This window comes from Taeniopygia guttata, chromosome 6, assembly GCF_048771995.1.
Source record: "Taeniopygia guttata chromosome 6, bTaeGut7.mat, whole genome shotgun sequence".
In the NCBI taxonomy this organism is placed as follows: Eukaryota; Metazoa; Chordata; class Aves; order Passeriformes; family Estrildidae; genus Taeniopygia; species Taeniopygia guttata.
In genome coordinates, this window is record NC_133031.1 from 7,169,221 (window position 1) to 7,192,173 (window position 22,953).

Sequence of the window (22,953 nt, forward strand, 5' to 3'; positions counted from 1 at the left end):
TTCCTTCTCAAGGGCATCAGTGAGTCTGCACCTCAGCCCAGGTAATAAGAGTGCTCTCCCCCCTTCCCCTTGCTTGGTTAAAAAAAAGCCTGCATTTTTCAAGCAATTTTTCAAGCAATTCAGACTTTCTAAATTATTATGTAATGCCCTGCTAACCCAGTGTACTTCAGGAAATTATGCATTTGCTATCTCAAACTAGATTAAATTAAAAACCCCCATGGAGAGAGAAATTCATAAAGATGTTTATATTAAAACTTGCATTGCTAGATAGTCTTGACCATACATTTTAAGGATTTAAATAAATCATTCACCAGAGACTTGCCCTGCTCTTTTCTATTTAACAGTGGCATGAAGGCGTGGCTTGACATATTATTTACATAATTTTTACAGTCCCAAAGGAGATAAACCAAAAGACCACTAAAATTCAGCAAGTATCCATGGCATGAACCACTGCAGACTTCAGCACAGACATGCCAGTGCATTCAGTCCTCACTGGAGACAGAAGAGACAAAATCACTTGAGGCATCTGATTCCTTTTCCTAAGAGGAGACACCTCTCAAAACACAGGAATAAGCAGGGAAGAACTTCAATTGCCCACAGCAACAAAGGAAGAGAAGTTAAGTTTGAAGCTGGGTTATATGTATCTATCCTGTTCACAGGTTAGGCAACAAAACTAGGTAAGAGTATAAAATGAGCAGCAGTGAAGTTACTAAAAAAAAAACAAACCACGGCAGCAACTAGGCAGCCACACTCAGAAAACTCAGCAGCAGATGGCTCCTAGATCTTTATAACAACTTTTCCACTGCTTTGTGAATAAACTCCGAATACCCACAATGCCAGTGAAGCTAAATTTCAAATCCAATCTATTTTAGATGAGCTTAGGAAAACAGCATCCCACCTCCACCTCAATTTCCTTTGCAGTAGCACTGGGTATGTGATTTCAGCAGAACGGGAGTTATTTTACAAATTGGATTGATACTGGGAGTCCATCTTTTCTGTCACATTTCCTACATTCTCATTTACACTTCATACATTTCACCCCTTTTAGCTAGCAATTTCATCCACTTACCTTTTTTTTCAGTATAGAATGTTGATGCTTCTCCTTAAATATTTGTCTAAGGAAATAAATTATGTTCTTCACCTTAGAAGCTGCAGTTCCTGCTTACCTGTCACATGGAAACTGAGATGGTCACAAACCAAGTTGAGAGCAGACTAAGTTTTGTTTTCTCAGAAGTCACCTATGACCAATTTAGTTACAACAGGAAATTACTGGGTTCACTACTACTGGGTTGTATGGAGCTGTGATCCCAGAGCCTGCAGAGCAGTGATTGCCAAGGGAAAGGTCAGGCTTCCACTGTTAAGACTGCAGCAAACTTACAAATATATCTTCAATCTACACTTAGGAACAAGATACACGTACACTCTGCTAAACTCCATCATCTGCAGCAACTTTGATTTCTATCAAGACTACACAAAGCTCATTAATACTACAGATAACAGAATTGGCAGCGCAGTGTTTTGGTTGAATTGTCGCCACAGCTTTCTATGAAAAGGACTCATGATAGTGCACAGCCTTTTCAAGAAACAAAACAAACAAAATCAAAAGTTTCTCCTCCTTTAAACAGTTATTCCTACTGCCTATGTCTGACTGGCAGTGACCTTCCAAAATCCAGCCCCATGGTGCTTTTGAATCCCCAAAGCAAATGAGCAATGTGTTGAATTACTGTCTCTTGGTTAGACCATATATTTTCACATCTTAAGATCATACTGCAAACAAAAAAAAATTATTCGCCATCCGTAACAAATTAAATTGTGAGGGAAGGAAAAAGATACCTCTTCTAGAGCTATTTGAGTTAGTGCCAAACAGGAAAGCATGAAAGTAAAGCTGAGCTAAGAAACTGCTGGTACTACCACAAGCTTCCTTTAATTTTTTCCTGTAGATATTACACCATGTCTGTGGATGCTGTTTTACTACTACTTTGGAAAACAAGTCTATCAAGTGATAGCATAAGCAGAAGAAGACAGAGTTATTTTAAAGGAGCAGCATGGCATCTACTTTGGTGCCCACGTATTCAAATAGATTCCATGCCATCCCTTTGTGTGTTCCAGAAGCTCCATTTCCCAAGTGTGAATTAGAGAAGTCCCCAGAAGAAAATCCAGTTTCTAATACAACAATATCTATTTTCTCTTGAAGATACAATCTTCCAATTGTTCTACTAAAACATCCTTTTCCTCCTGACTCGTAGTGTTCTACAACTACAAATTTTAAGACACTAGATTTTGTTTCATTAAAACCAGTAACAGATGATGGCAAGCAGAACTCCCCACCATGGCACCTGCTGAAGTAAGTGCTTTGGGTGGTAAGGTACAGTGATGAGATCCAACCACTGGAGAAACAGCAGCATAATCCACTTTGAGAAAACATATTCCATGTTTTCTCAGCCCCAGAGTATCCATCTTTCCTTTCTTCCATACCCACAGAGTAGTTCTTCCTTTTGATTGCCTGGCTGGACATAACCATGGAACCAGCCCTCTCCTCCACCACAACCTCACCCAGAGCAGGAACTCTGGGGACGTCCATCAGGCTCAGACACTCAGGAAATCTCTGCTGTACAAACAGCCACACCCATCTTCCCTGGGAGGAAAACTCCAAAGACCTAATCCGGCCACAAGACTGCAAACGGGAACCAGTTGTTAGAAGGAACATCAGTGGGCTCCAAAACAAATCCAAAAAAACCCTACAGAGCTCACAACTGCCAAAAATTAGTCTCCAGAAAATTTTTCCAGGAGGTTTGGATTAAGAGATAAAATTAGAACAGTACCATTTGGTGCAGTAGGTGGTGACCAGACACCGAAGTATTTTGGCAGATATTCCCGCAGCTCCAGAAGAATGCTGTCGCAACATTCAGCGTCATAAACCTGAAATAAAATAGGGAGGCTTGGAGAGATCATCATTTTAAACATTCATTTCTGCTGGTGGGGGAGTGAAAAGTAGCTGCATGGTACTGGGGAGCTGGCTGGGGCTAAACCATGACAACTTCCAATTGTCCCGAAATTATACATTCTTGCAGTATTTTTTTCACAAGTCTAAGCTATTTACCTTACATTCAAAAAACATACAAGATGAAGATGATAATTGTCACAGTCCAGCAAAAATGAGTGGCATTCTTTCTTTCAAATTTTAAAGTGGCAACGATGAATCAACCCTAAGCACAATTTATGGCTTAACGTGAATAAAAATCTAAACTGTAATTGTTAACTTCAAAGTCTAGCTATTGAAAAATGTGTTCTCACATTTGCATTCAAGACTGTATAGTATTACTGCATCATATTATATATCCAAATCTTTTTAAATTATATCAGGTAAAGTATAGAAGCTCAGACTAGATAGCATTTTCTCATCTTCTTTAAGACAATTCATACTGTAGATACATCACACACACTACGCACAGTTCAAACATATTTCTTTTCATTAGCTTTAAAGCTTTCAACACTTTTTTTTCAATTTCTGTAGGAAAAACAGTAACAGTTTGAAAACAGCAGCTGGCTTATATTCCTGAAGGAACAACTCTTTGCAGTTAAAATGAAGCTTTGGATGCTGTTATGGAATTGCATAACTGTTACCAGTCTGAAGCACTGCTAAGAGGGTTTCAAAACCATTGACTTGCCCCATCCCATCCAGTGATGTGGCTGCAGACAGTGAATTACCTATACAACACTTCCACACACTTTTGTAGACTGAAAGATCTATATCCACACCAGTACAGGTTACAATAATTGTTACTGCATTTAGGAGCCATCTCATCCCACTCCTTATGGAGATGTCCCAGTTGTGCTGCCATCAGAGTGGTGTCCTTCCCCTCAGCCCTACCATGGCCACACAGCAATACCCAGGGATGCTGCACAGTGACCCGGCATGATGAGTGCTCTGCTGTCACTGCAGTGCAGCCAGAGCCCATTCCAAAGTTGGCAGCAAGGCCAAAAAAAAGTCAGTTCTTAACAGCTCTGCAGATTTTGCTCATCATGTCAGGCCACATTTAACCACAGCGGGGGATACCTGGCAATAGCAGCTACAAAGGGCAGGTAACGCAAAATACATACCACAGTGTTGTGTTAATACAGCTAGGGAGGAAAAAAAATGGACCAGAAGTCCACATGCTATTTTAGAGCACCAAGGCATCTTTAGAGCATCTTGGCTATCCTCACCAGTGTCAGTAACTCGACACAGCACCTCATGCAGCAGCAGTGTTAAAATTAGTTAATGTGAGTTCTCCTGAATTTCGGCTTCACTGCAAAAATCTCAAACTAGGTGAACTCAAATCACCGGTGTGCTTCTAACAGAGTGACTTCTCCACAGCTAAAGTGGGGCTCTCCTGGGCTTGCACCACACACAATTCTGACACCCTCACTGTTAGTGGGAAGTGATCAGGAACATGATACACCCATGCTGACTGTATGCTAAGGTATTGAATTTGACCCATTCCTTTAATCAACTCATGGAACAGGCTCCATTTAAAGGATCCTAAGACAAAGGGCTCAATCCTGAAAGCTCAAACTAAACAAATATGTGCACAGCGTATTGCAAAACTCTAGGGTACGCCCAACACCACACCCTCTGCCACTACTGTTGCTATCTTAAATATAGAGAAGTTGCTAGGTGTGTACCCTTTAAGTCACAGTGTCACATCACAGGGCACTGATCTCTCTTCACATAGACAAGCTGGCATGACCACCGAGGATGACACATAGTCTAAGTCCAGTTTCCCTCTATGTTAGCACAAGCTGGTAGCTGGTACATTGTGCTCCAAGATAAAGAACCTTGCTTGCCCCTGTGATCAGTGTGTTTATGCAACATTTCCTCACTGAGCCTCAGGGGTTGCCAGCAGAGGACAGCGCTTTCTCCAGAAGACCTCAATGTAGCTTGATCTTACTCATTTAAGGAAGAAAAGAAGAAGCTAAGGGTGGAAGAGAGGGGAAGATTAGCAGCAGGCAGATGCTGAGGCACAGACTTGGTCAGGCACAGACTTGATCACTGCTCCCTTTGATAACAATTCAGACAGCTGTACAGACAGCAGTTTCTGGGCCAGCACTCCAAGCACTGACTGGTGCCATTACTTCATGCTGTATACAAGTGGTACAAACCCAATTTTTGTTTACTGTGGTACTTTATGATCATAGCACCTCACATCCAAGGCAGAGCACTCCACTGCCCCCAGCACTAATGTTCTTTTCCCAGATGAGTTTGAGGAGATCTGAGAGGCAGAAATTATTGTATCTTTACATGGGAACAAGTGCGTATAAATAGGTCAGGACCAAGAGGAGAGCAATGGAAACAAAAGTGCAACAGACAAGGAGAAACACTGAATGCAACTGAGAAAATAGGCAAACATAATAACTCAATTTATTAGCAAAAGATTCTGAGAAAATAGAATGTCACTTGGGTTTTTTAAGAGAGACAGGACCCTTGACTTACTTTTTAAAGCAAGTCAACATTAGGCAATTGAACTTTGTAACTTAGCAAGTAATTATGAGGATGCTCCTGCATATTTCCAATAGCAGGATACAACAAAGATACTCTGATAATTTATAATGGGGTGTAATAGCCCAAAGTCGAGTCCAAATGGGGAGAAGACCTCCAGAAGTAGTATCTTCCAAGTAGTCTATTCCTCAATAATCTGATATAAAACATTTTAAATGGAGACAGAGCTCCCAATAATGCATTTTTCAGTATCACTACTTTGACATAACAGAACTAACTGCATTACTTGTGTCTCTCAAGAAGTTATCTTGCTCCCAGAACCAGTAAAAAACTCCCCTCATAACTCTGACATAACATATACAAGGCACTTATTTGACCTTAATATAGACCTCAACTTTAGCCTGTAATATATTCACATGTCAAACAAGAATAAGCACTCAATTAATAAAGATCAAAGGAATCCCTTTGGTGTGGGCAAAGCAACAAAACTAGACATTTCAGGAATTGTCCTCATTCCTATGTAGGACAAAACCACTTCTGCTCATTAGAACGGGGCCTCATAAGCAGTACACATCATGGGCATTTTTTCTCATTTCATACAACCTGGTAGCAAGCCACAGAATACCAAATATAAATGTAAACATGATAAAACCATCCCTAAAACTACACAGGAAATATACCATGCACCTCATGCCCCAAAAGGTATTGATACCAATACTACTGGAAGATTCCTGAAAAATGCAAGTTATCACTTACCTCAGAAAAAACATAATAAATAAAACATTAGATTTTAACTTGCATCGGAAATACCCTAATTTTACCTCAAGAAACATTGTTGGTTTTTTTTAAATGTAACAGCAGAGGTCCATCTCTCCAGCAAACACTGACAAATACAAGCAATTTTTGCATTAGTGTATATAACAACTATATCCAATAAATCAAGAAATGCAAAACAACTCTATGTCAACTCAGCCTGAGGAGTTACCCCTTCTACATATCACAGGCTATATTCTTCCAATAGCACAGACTGGAGACAAAAAACGTCTCCAGAAAAGCAAATAAATAGGATGCTGACATTTGGAGGGCTCACGACATGACCACTACAAATTACAGCCACTAACTCAGAGGAGGAATATCCCCCAGATATGTTCTGTGGCAGTTCAGGTAGTCTAATAGACACCATGAAGTCCAAATCTCCAGCCATGCTGGACTTTTTAATTCTGAAGCTTATTTACCATCCCTAAGTTTTTAATCCAAAATCCACTCTGGGGTTTCCAGGAACAGATTCATCTGCTTGTAATGCAAAGAGGGGCTGCTTAGGACAAAGGGAATGTTCTTATTTAAATCTCAACTTTGAGTTTTTTTTCTAAAGAGTAGCTAATGACCTAAATGATAGAGAGCGGGTAAAACAAGAGTTTAAATTTTAACAGGAAACTAGTTCTGGCAGTATAGACCCGTCTTTAAATGTCCTGATTAAAAAATAGCACTTTCACAGAAAAGTAATCTGTAGAGAACCTCCTAAGTACATTCAAGTGTTAGTTTACAAGAACATGTATTTTAAAGTTATTTGTGCAGGAAACTTGTAAGTGTCAGAGCAGGTATATCAGTCTGCAGCATCACCTTTCTTTGTTGCCAGCTATCATGACCTGTCCCTAAAGGCAGCAGCACTACAGGCTGCAGTCTCACATTACACAGCCAGCTGCCAACATCAGGCAGCGAATTCACTGTCTACTGTGGGATTTGAGACTTTTTTTGAGCAGTTAATGCAGCTAAGTCATACACTTAAATTAGCAAATGCAAGATTTACAGATGCTAGGGCAACCTTAATTCCCTCTTCCATGGGGTATGTATTATATCACAGACTTTAATTACCTGAGCAAACACTCCATTTCCCTCCGGACTCTTACATCAGCCAGTTACACCAGGAAGTGCAAGGGCCAAAAAATTGAGGTTGAAACAGCAGCTGTGATTTTAACAACTCATATCTGCTTGGTTCTACAACTCACTGCCCTGGGTTTTTTCTGAAGTGGTACCATCATGGTATGAGTCGTGTCCACAGAACCTGTTTCCACAAAAAGGACTGCCATTGAGACAGCTCTGCTTATATTCAAAATCTCATACCAAATAACTCCACAAGTTAAATATTTGCCAATGTTGTTACACTATGCAATTACGGCAAATTGCTTAATTTACTATCTAATACGCAGTCACATTAATGAGATAATCATTTGCACTGAAAATACACACAAAGAGTGTAAAACAAAGGAGGATCAATTCCCATAATCTGATCACATAAATGGATTTTCAAGTAAAGATGGCACACTCTTCTGACAAAGTCAAAAGTGTTTCAGGAGTCAGAAAAAAAACCCCACATTATAGTAAGGGGTTGGCTTCCAAAAACTTCCATTTAGAGGTTGTTACCATCACAAATACCTGTTAAGCAGCCTCTTAAATAGGTTATGAGACTCTTAAGTGAATGGTCAAAAACTACACAGCAAATTGCATATCAAGGTCCCTACTCCATAATTTAACCAGAATTCTGTTCAATTATGTCAACATGCATGTACAAGAAATTGGAACAGATTTCACATTAGATACTCTCCACTAGAGGCCAAAATAAAGAGAACACAGACTAAAAAAATGGTTACGACATACTACCATTGGTCATCTGGTAAGCAACTTTCAATTTTAACATATTTCTCCCATTCTTATTTTTCTCTTCTCTTTTGACAACACACCCAACAGAGCTGGAGAGATGCTGTCCTGAAGTTACCCATTGCAAAACTCAAGCTACCAGCAGGCAGGGAGACCCAGTGAATTTCAAGGCACAAAGTCAAGTACTCCTCCCTTGCAGAAGTACAATACAATCAGTTTTCTCACCTATTTTCACAACTACTGGGCCAAAAGGTAGCTCTGTTACAGTGCACTATGTGCTGCAACATGAACACTGCTCAAATACTGGGATTTGAGGCAAGACACAGACCTCGTCAGAAACCAACACCACATCCAAGCTCACAGACCCAAAAATTAGTTAGGCAAAGTCAGCAGCCAGAGTGTTTTAATACAAACTCTCTGTCCCAAGAATAATTTTTTTAAGCAGCTCCAACTATTCAAGATTAAATTATCACTGAAATTACTGAAAGTGGAATAGTAGAACAATACAACACAAGGGAAAAGAGGCTAGTATGGTTGTCCCATTTCCTGAGAAAATTCAGCCTTACTCTTTTTTTTCCCCCAGAAAGCAATCTGTTTCCAGCTGAATATTTACACAGAGGAGTGGGAGAGAACAAGAGCTGGGAGGAATCCTGAAGCACTTTCACTCAAATAAGCAAAATTTAATTTTACATTTCAAAGGGACAGAAATGGGAACCAAGTCCTGACAGACATATGTTGGCTTGTTTTTCCTAGGACTGCAAGAGGCAGCTGTTATTTGGAGTCATGACATGGCAACACCTCTAGAACCAGGTATGACAATTAAATTCTGAGGTACAGCAAACAGGAGGGAAAAAAAAAAAAAAAGTACTGGAAGATGTCCATGCTGCAGGAGCCCACAGAAGGAATGTACTGCAGCAACTACCACGCTGGGGCAGTCTCAGTCACTCAGAGACAGCACTACCACAGTCCCACACACATTTCCATGCCCTCTCCAGCAGCAGTGACAGTGTACAGCTGGTCCCACAGCCTCCTGAGCACCTTCAGCTGGCTCACTGTCCATGTGCCAGGCCAAGGCACTCCATTCTATTTATCTGCCATTTATAGAATCAAAGGATGTTACGGGTTGGAAAGAAGCCAAAGATCATGTAGGGCCACAGGCAGGGAGACCTTCTACCAGATCAGGGTGCTCAAGGTCTTGTCCAACCTGTCCTTGAACACTGCCAGGTTTGGGAAAGCCACAACCTCCCTGGATAAGCTGTTCCTGATGCAGAGTTCCTCCAGTTACCTTGGGACCCCTTGAGATACTGGAAGGTGCTGTGAGGTCTCCACACAACCTTGTCTTCTACAGCTGATCAGCCCCAACTCTCTCAACCTGTCTTCACAGGGAAGGTGCTCCAGTCCCCTTAGGAACTTCACAGCCCTCTCTGGACCTGCTCAAACATTCCATGTCCTTTTTATGTTGGGAACACCAGAACTGTGTGCAGCGCTCCAGGTGAGGAGAGCAAGGAGCAGAAGGGGAGAATCCCCTCCCTCCTGCTGGCCACGTTCCCTTGGATGCATCCTAGGATTGCATTGGCTTTCTGGGACGGGAGCACTCCCTGCCAGCTCATGGTAAGTTTTTCAATAACCACCATCCCTAAGTCCTTCTCCCAGGGCAGCTCTCAACCCCTTCTCCTTCCAGGCTGCTGGGGTGCCTGGGATTGCCCTGACTCAGGGGCAGGACCCTGCACTTGTCTTTGCTGAGCTCCATGAGGTTCCACTGGCCCACTTCTCAAGCCTGTCAGTGTTCCCCAGGATGGCATCCTTTCCCTCAAGTACATCGTCAGCAACAACATTACAAGCCTGTCTGGGATTTTTTTAAAACTGGAAACTAGAATTCTTTTTGGAGACTGAATTTATTTTGTTTTTCTTTCAAGTAGGCAACCTACACTTTCCTCAATCTCATTCTGTCAGTTCACCAACCATATCTTACTTTTAAATGAACTTATAATGAGAAAGTATTTTCTGTATTACACTAACATGGATTAGTAAATTTATTCATATTCTGAAACATTAATAACTGAAGTCTAAATAGTATTTTATCTAGGTTGAAAAAGCACTGGCATGACCCTCCAGCAGAGCAGGAGCATTTTGCTGGGTATTAATTTAATTTTACACACTGTGCACTTTACAGCTATGCATTTTCACTTTATTTCCAACCAGATCTACGCTTGGTAAGGAATCTTCTTCAAAATCAGGTTGCTAAGAGAACTGGATTTTTTTTCCTTCCTATTTGCATAGACTACAGACTATTCAGTCTGTTCCCAGCTCCACCCAGTAGTTCCACAATTGCATCAAATTGCAATAATGGCATTTTACTGTCTCCCTTTTTAAATGTTTCTTAGATTTATTAAAGTGGGTTGTAGTTTTTTCTGCAATACACAATTCTCAAAGAGCATGGGAAACAGACACTCACCAGATCCCTCTAGGTTAACTTTCTACTGTGTGATGTGTTTCTTCCAAACTTGTTTTTGCTGCAGAGTGCAAGAACCACAAAAATCTGCAAAATTTCCAAGTCCTACTGTCCAGTCATTTAACAGTGAAGTACAAAAAAAGTATTTACAGAGCAGCAGTAGGAACTCAGCCGACTCTTACAGCTACACTTCATCCTTTATCTCTCTCAGGCAACTCTTCATGTAAAAAAAGATCTGAATAGCAGCTGCCAGTATTTCACAACTTTGTCAAAGAGCCATTTTCTTCTCATTAGTTAAGAATTACTATGTGTCCTTCCTTTCATTACCAATGCCCAGGCTCATGGTTAAGAGGCAACTTCACATGCTGGTTTGCTCATCTCCCCAGCAAAAGAGGATTCTTTCTAGACAATTCCTCAGCAGAGGAGTGATGCTGAGGGCAGGAATGAACTGCATCAGAACACGCTCACTGTGTTTGCCAACAGGTAATTTGTACACTTCAGTACCAGTATCTCAACGTGGCAGACCCAGATGTACCAGAATGAGGCACAGCCAAAGATCCTTTTGAGCTACAGCTCCAAATGCAGTAGTAATAAAAGGCTTGGGCAAGGCATTGCCTCTCCAAAAGAAGATGTTAAGAAAATCAGGCATCCTGTATTTTTGTCCATACAAGACTGAAAATCAAAACCTTAGCCAGAGAGATGATCACAGGATAAGGATATTTTAGTACACAACAGCAGCACAATGGCCATCATCCACTCCTTTTTCAGCCAAGGATTATCATCTAAATCAAGAGTGCAAAAGCATTTCACTGAGCTTACAAAATAGGATAACTTATCCTGAAACAAGACGTACTTTGCCTCCCCAACCCCCTTCCTTTCCTGTCAGTAGCAGAGAACAGTTTATGGAACACAGGCTGCCTTATCATGATTTATGCTATATGGGCTTAAAGGGAGCCGAGCCATATGAGTCAGTTCTTGCAATTCTGTGCAAATTCTGGCCAAAACCCATCTTTCAGACTGTTGGCTTCATTTTATGCCATGAAGGAGGGAAGGGGAATCACCACAAGTCTTCTGCACTGCCTAAAGCTGCTGGAATACTAATTAAAATTAGTAAGAAAAGAAGCAAGCATCGAGCAGGAATGAAAAGATATAGCCAGGTGCTGCAGTAGGTTATTGAGAAAAAAATAAATGAAACAGTATGGAAAAGATTACTGCTAATGGCCCAAATGGGCACAATTCCTGAACATTTCTTTTCTGTAACCCCAGAAGCACAAGGAACTGTGGCTTCAGAAAAATTAACGTAACTGGGTTTCATTAACATATTATTCCCTGGTTACAAACTCAAAGACTGACTGTTAAAAAACACAGAAAAAGTTGCACAAACAATATCCATCCTGCTTTGTATCAGGCTGTAAAATGAGCTAGTGAGTTCTTGAGGGAAAGCAAAACAAACACAGGTCATTGCCCTATGGAAGCTGCATTTCAATACATCCAAAGGAAACTTCAGAACAATTGTGTAGGCAACCACAAAACCATTCCTTCCTAGCTTTCAAGTGCCTAACTCTCACCTAACCATTGCAAATCTCTTTTACATGTTGGAACTATTTGTGTCTCTTATATCCTGGCTTTGTTTTTAGGACACGTAACAAGAATGAAAAACATTTTCTGCTATCTCCACTGGTAACAACTTCCTTGCATTCAGATTCCATGTCAGCAGGACTCAAACCCTGAACTGCTGCAGCAGCTAACAGAGCCATCACTAACTGGGCACGGGTGGAAGATTTGCTAACCAGAAGAGCCAAGTAATTAGCTGAATTATCTTTTCACAATGCTGTGTGCAGTTAATCACCTCCCTTGGTTCACAAGCATTGGCCAGAGGTAGGAGGTTACCAGAGCTGAGCTGGGATAGGGAGAACCCTGTCCACCTTTTCAATCCAACTTCCCAAAATCACCCTTGCACCTGGGGCAGAACTACCTGAGAATCTGGGTACAACTTACATTACAATAGCCTTGGAAAGCTTATATCATTGCAGTTATGTATTTGGAGCCATGACATGGCAACACCACTAGAACCAGCTACAACAATTCTGATGTAGAGCCAACAGGGAAAACGAAAAAGGCATCCACTGGAAGCTGCCTATGCTGCAGGAGCTTTCCCAGGACAGTTTGCAGCAGGAGGAGGTAAAGTGTACTACACATCCCCCAAGTGTCATACAGTCACCACAGGCAAACTGAAGGGCAATTCAAATAAAAGTTTACAGGAGCATTTATTGATCTGTTAAGCATAAAATCCCAGTTTAATAGCTGCTCCACTAGCAAACTTTAAACTTCAGTAGGCTATGCTCAGAAAAGTTACACATAGTAAGAGGTTTACAACAGCACTGAGTGAAAGCCAAGATCAGAAGTGAAAGCGTAGCCATTTCCAAACAGCTCAGCAACCTTCTCTTGTTCTACTCAACATTAAGAAGCACTCCATCTCTTCATGCTTAACACAGAGCTTGTAGGAAAACACAGTCACAAACTAAGGAAAACTCTGTGCTGGATAGCTCTGAAATGCAAAGGCAGAGCTACACTAGCACAGAGTGCCCTGAAGCACAGCCTGGTGTGGCTGAGACAGGAGCTCCACACCCAGCTGAGCAGTGGGTTACCTCACACAGGGGCTGCACTAGCTTTTTCAAAGGACACTATTCTCACATTTGTCAACTCACCTGGTGCAACACATCACCACTGGAGTGCTGATAGGTTTCCTCTTTCTGTCAGCACTGCTGAACTAAATCAGAGCAGTTCAGCATGGATAAACCAGGCTGAAGCCAAATCCCAAAACACACTGAGGAGCAGGAAATCTGTGGATTTCCTAGCATGCTCGCGTAGGCAGCCTACCATAAATTCACACCGCCTTTTACTAACTTAGTCTCTCCAACTGAAAAGACTACATTTTCAAACAACACTATTTCCCTGTTCCCACATCACTGTATATTGCTCCATCCCAAAAGTAGTCCTCACAGAGCACTGCCATTACACAGAAACAACTGATCAGCGGTGTAGATAGCCCTTAAATAAACATCAGCCGTACGCCTCAATGAGTTTCATTCCCTTGTTGCTCATACCTATTGAAAACAAAGTATTTTGTAGCTATTCAAGGTTAAAAAAACTGGTATTTTTCTCACACAGATAAGGGTACCAGAATACCAAGTAAAACACTCCATGCTTGTGTAGGCAATGTTTTTAAAGAGTTCATGCCCTCAGGTACAGAAAGGGAGTTTGCAGAAACAAAATTAAAATGTTATTATTTTGATTAGATAATTACTCAGATTTACAGAACTCAATAGCAAGTGGACATTACAGCTAGAAAGTCACACTCCAATGAGAAGTTAAGCACTGCACGGTAAGCTATTAACAAACCAGTTAAGCTATTAACAAACAGCTCATTGTTTTACTATGTTTTATCATATAAGGTACTCATGATAATCTTATGCTGCTTTTCCCCTCCCTCATAACACATGACAAGCCCCTTCCCTAGCAGTAGAGAATGAGACATAGTGCTCTAGTAGATAAAAGTTTAATTGGTGAAATAATCTCTTACAAAAAAAAGACCTCTGGTTTTTTTTTATGACTGCTAAAGGGAAAAGAGTATGAAGAAAATAGAAAGGTAACTTGACGGTGCCTGATTAGGAATTACTTCAGCAGTTTTCCAGATTTGACAGAGACCTGTGAAATTCTTCCAAACTTCAGCTGCCAAATGCTTCTGAGCAAGTTTTGGATCACTTACTAGTATTTTGCAGTACACATCTTGTTCAAGTTTCCATTCCAAAATGGAACCCCATTTTGCCTGGGCTCTAGTGGTAAGTACTTAGCATCATGCTCAACAGAAAAAAAAACCACCAATGACAAGGGAAAAAGCATCTGATTCACTGACAGACTTCTACCTCTGTCATGTTCACGCATCAAGCTGCAAGCAAATCCAACAGTTTCAGAAGAGAAGACTTCCTTGGCTCAAACAGAGTATTTACCTGGTATCACATTAAATATATCAGAGTTCCTAGTCAAACTCGTCCCTTAATGCCTCATTATCATCTATCACAACACAATCCCTACAGCCTTCAGCTGACAAGTACTAGGACTGCACACTGAAATACCACTTCCTGCTTCTTGGAAGACACTTCTGCTTCAGATCTGCCATAGCTGCTCTCCAGCTGACTCATGCAGCTGAAACTGAGACATGCTCCTCTTCTTGCTACCATAAACTACAGAGCTTCTCTGTTACTCCACATGAGGAGGTGTGCTGTTCCAGAAGGAAAGATAACCCCCCTTCTTTCTGACCCAGGTACTGGGACACTAATGTTCATGCATGCTAGCATAAGGTCAGATGCAGAGGGAGCAATAACTCACCTACCTACAGACAAAACAGTTTCTGTTTTCACAGCACATGTGAAAAAACAGAAGCAGAAATTTTAAGGAAAAAAACGTCACAATAAATCCACATATACTCTCGAACAACCACCTGCTTTGATCTTACCAACAAACCTGCTGTTTTGCCCTGACAAAGTGAGAGCTTGGGACTCATCAGGCTTACTTCACTTGTTTCATTTCTGCACTGTTTCTCACCATCTGCTGTACATGGTCACCTTTCAAACAACTCCTTGTCTCAAGGAGCAGTAAAATTATCCTTCCCTTGATCTCTGGAGGCTCATCAGCCTTCTCCAGGGTGATAATGTCTCTTTGATTACAGCCCACAAGAGTGGCTAAACTCAGTCACCAAAGCAGGGCACCCTTGCTGTTGTTCCCATTGCTTGTCAGCTTAGTCACCTAAACTGACAGAAGACTACCAAGACAAGGAAGTTTTACTATCTTTTAAATAGGTCAAATTAGTTCATAAATGTCCAAAGAGCACCATCATGGTGCAAAGTAAATGGCAGGAATGGGAAGAAAGGCATTTATTTCCCTTTTGGCAACAATGAGCATTTGGATCAGCTGAAGCTGCATGTGAAACTGTACCCTATCCTGAACCTCCCAACCCAGAGCAATTATCATCCTATAATGATAATATGTAGTGCTTAGATGTCTATAGCCCACATCACACAGCTCTTGCCTGAGAGTAAACATGATAGCAGTTAATAATGGAAGAGCAACAAATCCCCAGGACCTTTCTCCTGTACTTTCACCACCACAACACACATGTATGTGCTCTCCTTCCCTTCTCCCACTAAAAGGCCTTCTAGTCCACACACAGCTAATTATGTCTACATCTTTCCCTTTCTCTCTTAATTTTCAATAATTGCCCAACCCCTTCCCAAGATGTCTTATAATCAAAAAAATTCAGTGCTGGAAGCAAGCTGCATGGCCTTAGGAGACAGAATAGAAGCTTATTTTGCAAGTTACTAGCATTGAGACCTGACTTCTTCACAGCACAGGAACAAGCACACTGACACAGACACTCCCTTCTCAAAGACTTGGCCCAGGGTCTTGCTCATAGCTTGTCACATGAGTCTAAGCTTAAACAGGCAAAATTATAAAATCTCTGATGTGAAGAGTTCATGTGCAAGCAATGACTGAACTTCCCCTCTTACCTGCTGGCTTTAGGCAGGGACAGCATGTCTTTACCTGAGGATTTCACAGCACAGTAAGTAGCCTGGTGCCCAAAGGAGTCTGTTCAAGCTTCTTCCTTCTCCTCAAGTTACCAGTCAGGCTGGATGGCATATTTCTTAACCTCATCTCAATGAGAGTCACACAGAAACTCAGAAAAATATTTACATTTAACTGGCACCTAGTAACTCACCTACTGTTCTGTCCTATCATGAGAATTATCAAATAATGCTAGTATGCAAACACACTGTTTACTTAAAACACCTTGCTTTGTTTATGTGAGACATTTTCATGAAATCTGCAAGGTCTTTTGCTAACTTAAATATACTTTTAGGGAAAAAGAAACCTACCAACCAAAATCCAAGCCAAACACCACAACAAGCAGAGGGTCTCAAGACTCCTCTTACACCAAGCATGAAGATATTGATAGCTCTTTATACCTAATAAGCCATGGAAAGGCATGGCATATCAATCTGACACACAAAAACCATGACAGACTATCACAGGACAGAGCAGGCTCTAGAAACTCTTCACAGGAAAGCAACAGCTCTCCTGGTGTGCACTTGTTAAAGTTACTGATAAAGCAAACTGAAGATATGCAATAGGAAAAATACAACAATTGAAGTTAAAACAATTGAGAGGTTTGATATTTATCGACTTTTTAAAGGAGTTGAGTTTTAATGCAGTGAAGAGAGTTACTTCTAGCAATAAACCAGGCCAGGAAGAAGCATAAAACATGCTAAATTTAGACATAAGCACTTTTGAGAGACTTGGTTATGTGAGAAAGTTGGGACCAAACATACAACCGTTTAAACACAGACAGGAGGTAAGGCTTTTCAATAAAATCTTAGATGCTTTGAAAGTCTGCGGTCCTATGAAGAAATAAGCAATCTTAAATCCTGTGAGTGAAGTAGGTCTGGCAAGAGTATTGACATGCAAGGAGCAGAAAGTTCTAGAGAGCACACAGATACCATGGCAGGGTATTTAGGTTGCACTTTACCAACTGCAGTGATAAGGATGCACTTCTACAGGAAGCACATCCCTCATTTCAGCTGGAGCAAGCCAGCCTCCTCCACACTGTGGGATGCTCACCTTGTTGTAGAACTCTTGCTCCCTGGGACCACGAGGTGGTGGCTGCAACTGCTTCAGGACAGTTCCATCTGGATGCTGCAGTATGCCTAGAAGAGAAGCATTTCCTTCAGGGCTTAGTTTTAAAAGGTACAGCTTTCTTTTTGCCTTTTTTTTTTTTTCCCCCCAGAAATAGTGACTTAACCATCAAGGACAGCCTATTGAAAAGCTGTACTGTTTCTGCTGCACACACAGTAGAGACAAAATTGTCAGCTCCTACATATAACCCTTAGCAGAGGTTTGCTTTCATTCCTCTTATTTCTACCCATTGAATAATTTCCTGGGTGTAGTTCTGCCCAAGGCCAGCACAGTACTGGGATTTGACATTAAAACTTCCACCCCCGAAAACCCCATCGTTAACTAAAAGAGATTATACAGACACTCCCTTGTTAAATAATTCATAAATGCCAAGACTTTAAAGGAGTACCACATTTAAAGCATTTCCTCACTACTAGAACAGAAATAAATGTCCCGTGGATGTACATCTATACTAGTGGCACAGATAGAGAGTATGTCTTTATTACAAGAAGTAGCATCCCTACGTCACTCCAAGCTATCAGATGCTACTATTTGTATCACCCATAATTACAGTACAGAATTTCATCTCAGCCAGGCAACACCTTCATCAAGCCTGCACAAAAAACCCCTCCAAAATACCCTCATGAAACAGCCTTAAGACTCGCCAGCCACCAGTATTTCTGAATACCTGCAGAAGAAATGCAACTGAGTATCCAAGGATGCTCAAGACATGGATGTAAGCAAGAACTCAGCAAAATCAACTGCATTCCTCTGAAATGTGCACTGTGTTGCACCATTAGGTGCAACAGAAAACCAAAATCCCACTTCTGAAAAAGAATTTTTATCCTAGGATTCATTTCTAGCTTTTCAGACAGTAATTTGTTTTCCTTAGAAGGGTAGCAAAAATGTTAACTGTATCCAAAATAGGTTCTATTTTCAACTACCATGTGAGAAAACAGAAAAATGAGCCACATGCTTTGCATCCCAAAGAGAGCTTGCAGTTACAAAAGCAATTGTGTTTTTCACCTCTTAAAAACCGTTATCTGTGAATGGGCTCTGTTGTGCAATCTTGGAAACTACACAAAATTTTTAGAGACCAAGATATTTACTTCAAAACGACCACCAGACTTAGAATAGTTGTTTCAATAGTTTGCTATGCCAAAGAATAGCTTTTAAAATTTGCGTAAAACGGATCTCAAGTCATGTTTCTTGCCTAAAGTTGGATTTTATGCGCTTTCCAAAACTGGAAAAATATTGCCACACATGTGCAGGCTACCACAACATCTTCAAGACACAGCAGCTTGTGTTCCCCCTCCCTGTACCCTTTTGCATGTGCTGGAAACTACTATGCAAAGTGCACCAAGTACTTCAATGGCACATATCCTATATGTGAATTGTTAACAATCACATTAAAATAAAATAGGTTAAACATTAAAATAGGTTTTATAACACACACTCCTCAAAAATCTGCATGTTGGCTTTGCTAAGCAGACAATCTATAAGGTAGAAAGACCAGGCAAAGATTCCTGGAAGCAAAATCCACAGACTATTGGGTTGATACATATTACTTGAAGAGTTGAATATAAACTGACATCTCAAGTTCCCTCATTCTCTGCATTCTTGACAGACTAGAGCACTTATTGCACTACTCTGCCACTGTGACTGGGGCAGGCCTGAAAACCAGAACCATGTTTCAACATTCACCACAAAGATGTAAACTCCATAATCTTCCCTCCCATCTACAAGTAGAGATCACTACTACCAGGAGATCATACTAACATATGGATGTTGGTCATGGGTTTGTTGGCGGCTTCCTGGGGTTTTTCATCACAGACAGGGAATAGGACAATTTTAACATATGAAAAAGCAAATTAACATTTCTGAGGAATCAACAGAGCTATGTTGAAAATAAAACCCTGAAATATCTCACAAACGTTTCTCCCTAGCTGTGGATGCAAAGCTTGCTACCATTCTGAAATGAGCAAGCAAGTCACTCTGAAGGAGACCAGCCCCTGTAGCTACAGAATCCCACTGCTGGCTTGGAGACCCCAGCATTTTGCAGGTACAGGCACCAAACCACAGGCAGGTGCAGGAGGCTCTGTAAGGTGACACATCCCACCAGGTGCTGTCTCTCTCTACCCGCCTAGGGAATTAAGGCACAACCCAAAGTCATTACTTTACTTACTACACACGATTTATCTGGGGAGGCACTACTGCACACAGCGTTCAACAAGAGGGCAGTCACAATGCACAGCAGCCTAATGTCTACACATGCATGCAGAGAGGCTGTCAGAGGCCTTTCTTTGCAAGGCAGCCACAGGGAACAAAGGGAAAAAGGAAGGTTATTCGGGAGAAATTTTACACTGTACTTTTACTAGAAAAAGTAAAAGTTAAAAATACTTTGGATACCTTCAAGTCCTCTGTCTGTTTGTATGTGGGAACAGAAGGGAAATTTGAGTTACAAAAATGAGAGCTGTGAGTACCAGAGCAGCTTTGGTCTTCACTTCAACACAAAACAGTTTCCAAGATGAGATCATCAACCATGGTGGTACCTCTACAGAAAAGGCTTGGTCTTGCCCATGAGATGTACTGGAGCTAGCTTTACCTAACCACTGGAGTAGCACCCAAAATACAGATGATCACCTGTGCTGTTTGATCTAACTGCAGTAAGACCAATGTGCCAAAGGTAAAGCTCTCTCTGAAGTGAGCCTTTTTGTGCCTGATCCCACCTCATGCTATGATGTATGAACATGGAACACATACACCTTCAAGGACCCATTGCACCTCCGTTTTACTGCACTGTCTGCAACTGGGGCAAGGAACAAGAATTTCTGTGGAGATTATCAGCAGCAAGACATGCCATGGAAACAACCTGCAGATAAGACAAACTCACAGAGCCTTTAAGGCTGTAATTCCAGTCACTGATGATCGAAAAGGTTCTGAAGTTCAGCCTTTGGCAGGGGCAAAGAGAAAAATGACTTTTTGTTGAGATTATCTGCAGCAAGTCACACCACGGATGCAGGCTGTAGATAAGACAAACTCACAGTGCCATTAGCACTGCAATTTCATTCACTGATAGCTGACAGGGTTCTGTAATTCAGCCCTTGGCCTATTCAGCAGGGGCAGCTCCTACTGCCAGGGTTCAAAGGCAATATGCCAGCAGGTACTCATTGTAGCTACTCTCAGAGAGTACGCTGCAAGTTGAATGGATGCATACCTTCCATCTGGCTGGGAGGCAGGAGTTACCCCAAATGCAATGTCCTAGAAAGGCGAAAAATGCCATTTGGCAACATTAACTTGGCTGCTTGCTTTGGTACTGACCGCTGCCTATGCTAAAACACCCCTTCATCAGAAGGGCCAACACCTTACTCCTCAACATGGAGCAAAAATAGAAATTTAGAGCTGGTGGAGGCATACTGTCTCCTCATGTCTTAGTATTATTAGATCGTTTCCTAGCCATTGGTTCATATTTATAATCACATAAACAAGCAAATAACAATAGCTTAGTGATAATTTGCTGAAGTTTCTGGTGGCCAGAGGTTCAGGTGGTCCCGTTAGATAAGCCACGTTTCTGATATCTGAGAGAACTAGCATGCTGGTACCTGAATTCCCAGTCTTTAAAAGGTGCCTGACAAAATGAAGCTGAACGGCAGAAGTCCTCCAGTTTAAGGGCGCCTGATAACTATCACGTCCTGACAGACTAAGGCCATTTAGGAAAAGCACCAGAAGAATGAAATTTAGCAGCGGTTACACCGCTCCATTCGCGGCCTGTGCGTAGCGGGGGGCTCGAGCGGGGCCCCCGTCCGGCCGTGCCGGGGAGGCTCCGGTCCCCGGGCGCTGCCCCAGGCCCCGCACCTCCCGCGCTGCTGCGGCACCTCCGGCGGGCAGGTGCGGCCGGAGCCCGGCGGCGGCAGCTCGGCTACGGCGGCAGCGAGCCCTGAGCTCGCCCCCGGGCCGCTCCCGCCTGCACCGACCCTTGCCCCGCCAGCCACCGAGCTGCCCCTTCGCCGCCGGGCGTAAGGAACTCGAAGCCGAACCCGCCCGCCACAGCCGGTCTGAGCGAATTCAGATAAACGGAGGGAAGGGTGGGGGTGGGAAGGACTCCCTCGCAGGTGACCCGGCCGGGCGCGCCGCCCCCTCCCCGCGCCCGTCGCCGCTCACCGCCTTTATCCTTGCCGTACATGTGCCCGGCCACCTGGTGCGACAGCGGCACGCATCCGTTCAGCGCCCGCCGCCGGCCGCCCCCCGCCGCCGCGGGGCCCGGAGAGGCGCCGAGCACCGGCTGGGCCGCGGCCTCGGCCTCCTCCGTCTCGCCGCGCCCGCCGCCCGCGCAGCACCCGCGCCCGCCCTCGGGGCGCCCCGCCGGCCGCGGGGGCTCCGTGGCCATGTCCCGGCGGTGGGGGGCTGCCGGCGGCGGGCGGGGTTGGCCGCGCTGTGGCGGCGGCGGCTGCGGCCGGGCCTCAGCGGGCCCTGCGAAGCAGCTGGGCGCAGGCGGCGAGGGCCCGCGACTCCATCACCCCGCACCGCGCCGTCCGCCCACCCCGCGCTGGGGCAGCGACCGCCACCGCCCCGCCCCGCCCCGGGCGTGGCTCCGCCTCCGCCGCCCGCCCGGCCCGGCCCGCAGCGGGACCGCCGCTGTGCTGACGCTGACGGTGGCCCTGGTGGCGCCGCGTGGGGCGCGGCCCCGGAGAAGGCCTGGGCGGGCAGCGCCGGTTCGGCGGAGGCTGCAGGAGGGAGCAGCGCTCGGTGCAACCGCCGGACCGGCCCCGAGCCGCAGAGCGGCCGCGGACCCCGAGCCGCGGGCTCCCCCAGCCCCGCTCTGCTCCCCTGCCAGCGCCGGCAGAACCGCGCGGTGGCGGGCAGGGGGCGTTCCCCTCCGCTGGTTCTCGGTAACCTGAAATACCCCCGAATCCTCTTCGCTTTTGAGTAAATCTACCGTCACGCCGAGGTTTGTTCAATTTCTTTTCCAGTAGGTCGGAGTGACTGCAAGGCAGATCCAGCCGAGGTGTGCAAACAGCATAAACCTTGACAGTTGACAGGAGCCCTTAAAGCAGCCTAAACCAGAACCTTTCCTCAGTATGTGCTGGTCTGGCATTATAGATGAGTGCACCTGGCCCAACACCAGATTAAACTGGACAATAGATTGTTTTCTAAATTGAATTTTACCTCCTCATGGACAGAGGAAGGTATGCATGCCCCTGCACTCACTCTCAGGACCCCAAAGCTTGGCTAGGAGACTTCAATAAAACTTCCCTCGGGCTCAAATCAGCTCTATTTAGCAGTCTGGAATTACTGCCTTTTCTTTTTCCTGTTTCTATCTCTTACAAAATGAGCAGGTCTCTGTATTAAATCTGCATTTCTGCTGTGGTATCTGCCAGTAGCAAGTTCTGATCAGCATTATTAGGATACAGAAACAGGAAAAAAAGGCCAGAGACAGGAAAATTAATTTTAGCAGATATAGGTTGTTTTCCCAGGTTTTATAATATGGCCTGATGCATATTCAAGAATTGGCATTGACATCAGAGAAACCTCGATATGATAAGCTTGGCTATTTACCACCTCTTCCCCATCCCATAGCTGGGAGATGTGGCAGGTGGCTGGGAGAAGTTATGGCAATTTAAGGGATTTACTGGGGAAA

At 43.4% G+C, this 22,953-nt stretch overlaps 1 protein-coding gene across 2 annotated transcripts in view; it reads right to left on the reverse strand.

Annotated features, from left to right (window-relative positions):
- The window catches only part of IPMK (inositol polyphosphate multikinase), a 38,406-nt gene extending 16,280 nt beyond the window's left edge, over positions 1–22,126 (reverse strand). The window contains exons 1-3 of one of the 2 annotated variants that reach the window (XM_041717058.2): positions 21,477–22,119; positions 17,262–17,347; positions 2,823–2,919 (exon numbers count right to left, since the gene is read on the reverse strand). In XM_041717058.2, coding sequence (XP_041572992.1) covers positions 2,823–2,919; positions 17,262–17,347; positions 21,477–21,702 — 409 coding nt within the window. In that variant the 5' untranslated portion in view covers positions 21,703–22,119. Of the gene's footprint in view, positions 1–2,822; positions 2,920–17,261; positions 17,348–21,476 lie in introns of both variants that reach the window. The other variant, XM_072930883.1, reaches the window with a different exon arrangement.
- Positions 22,127–22,953: the final 827 nt, after the last annotated feature.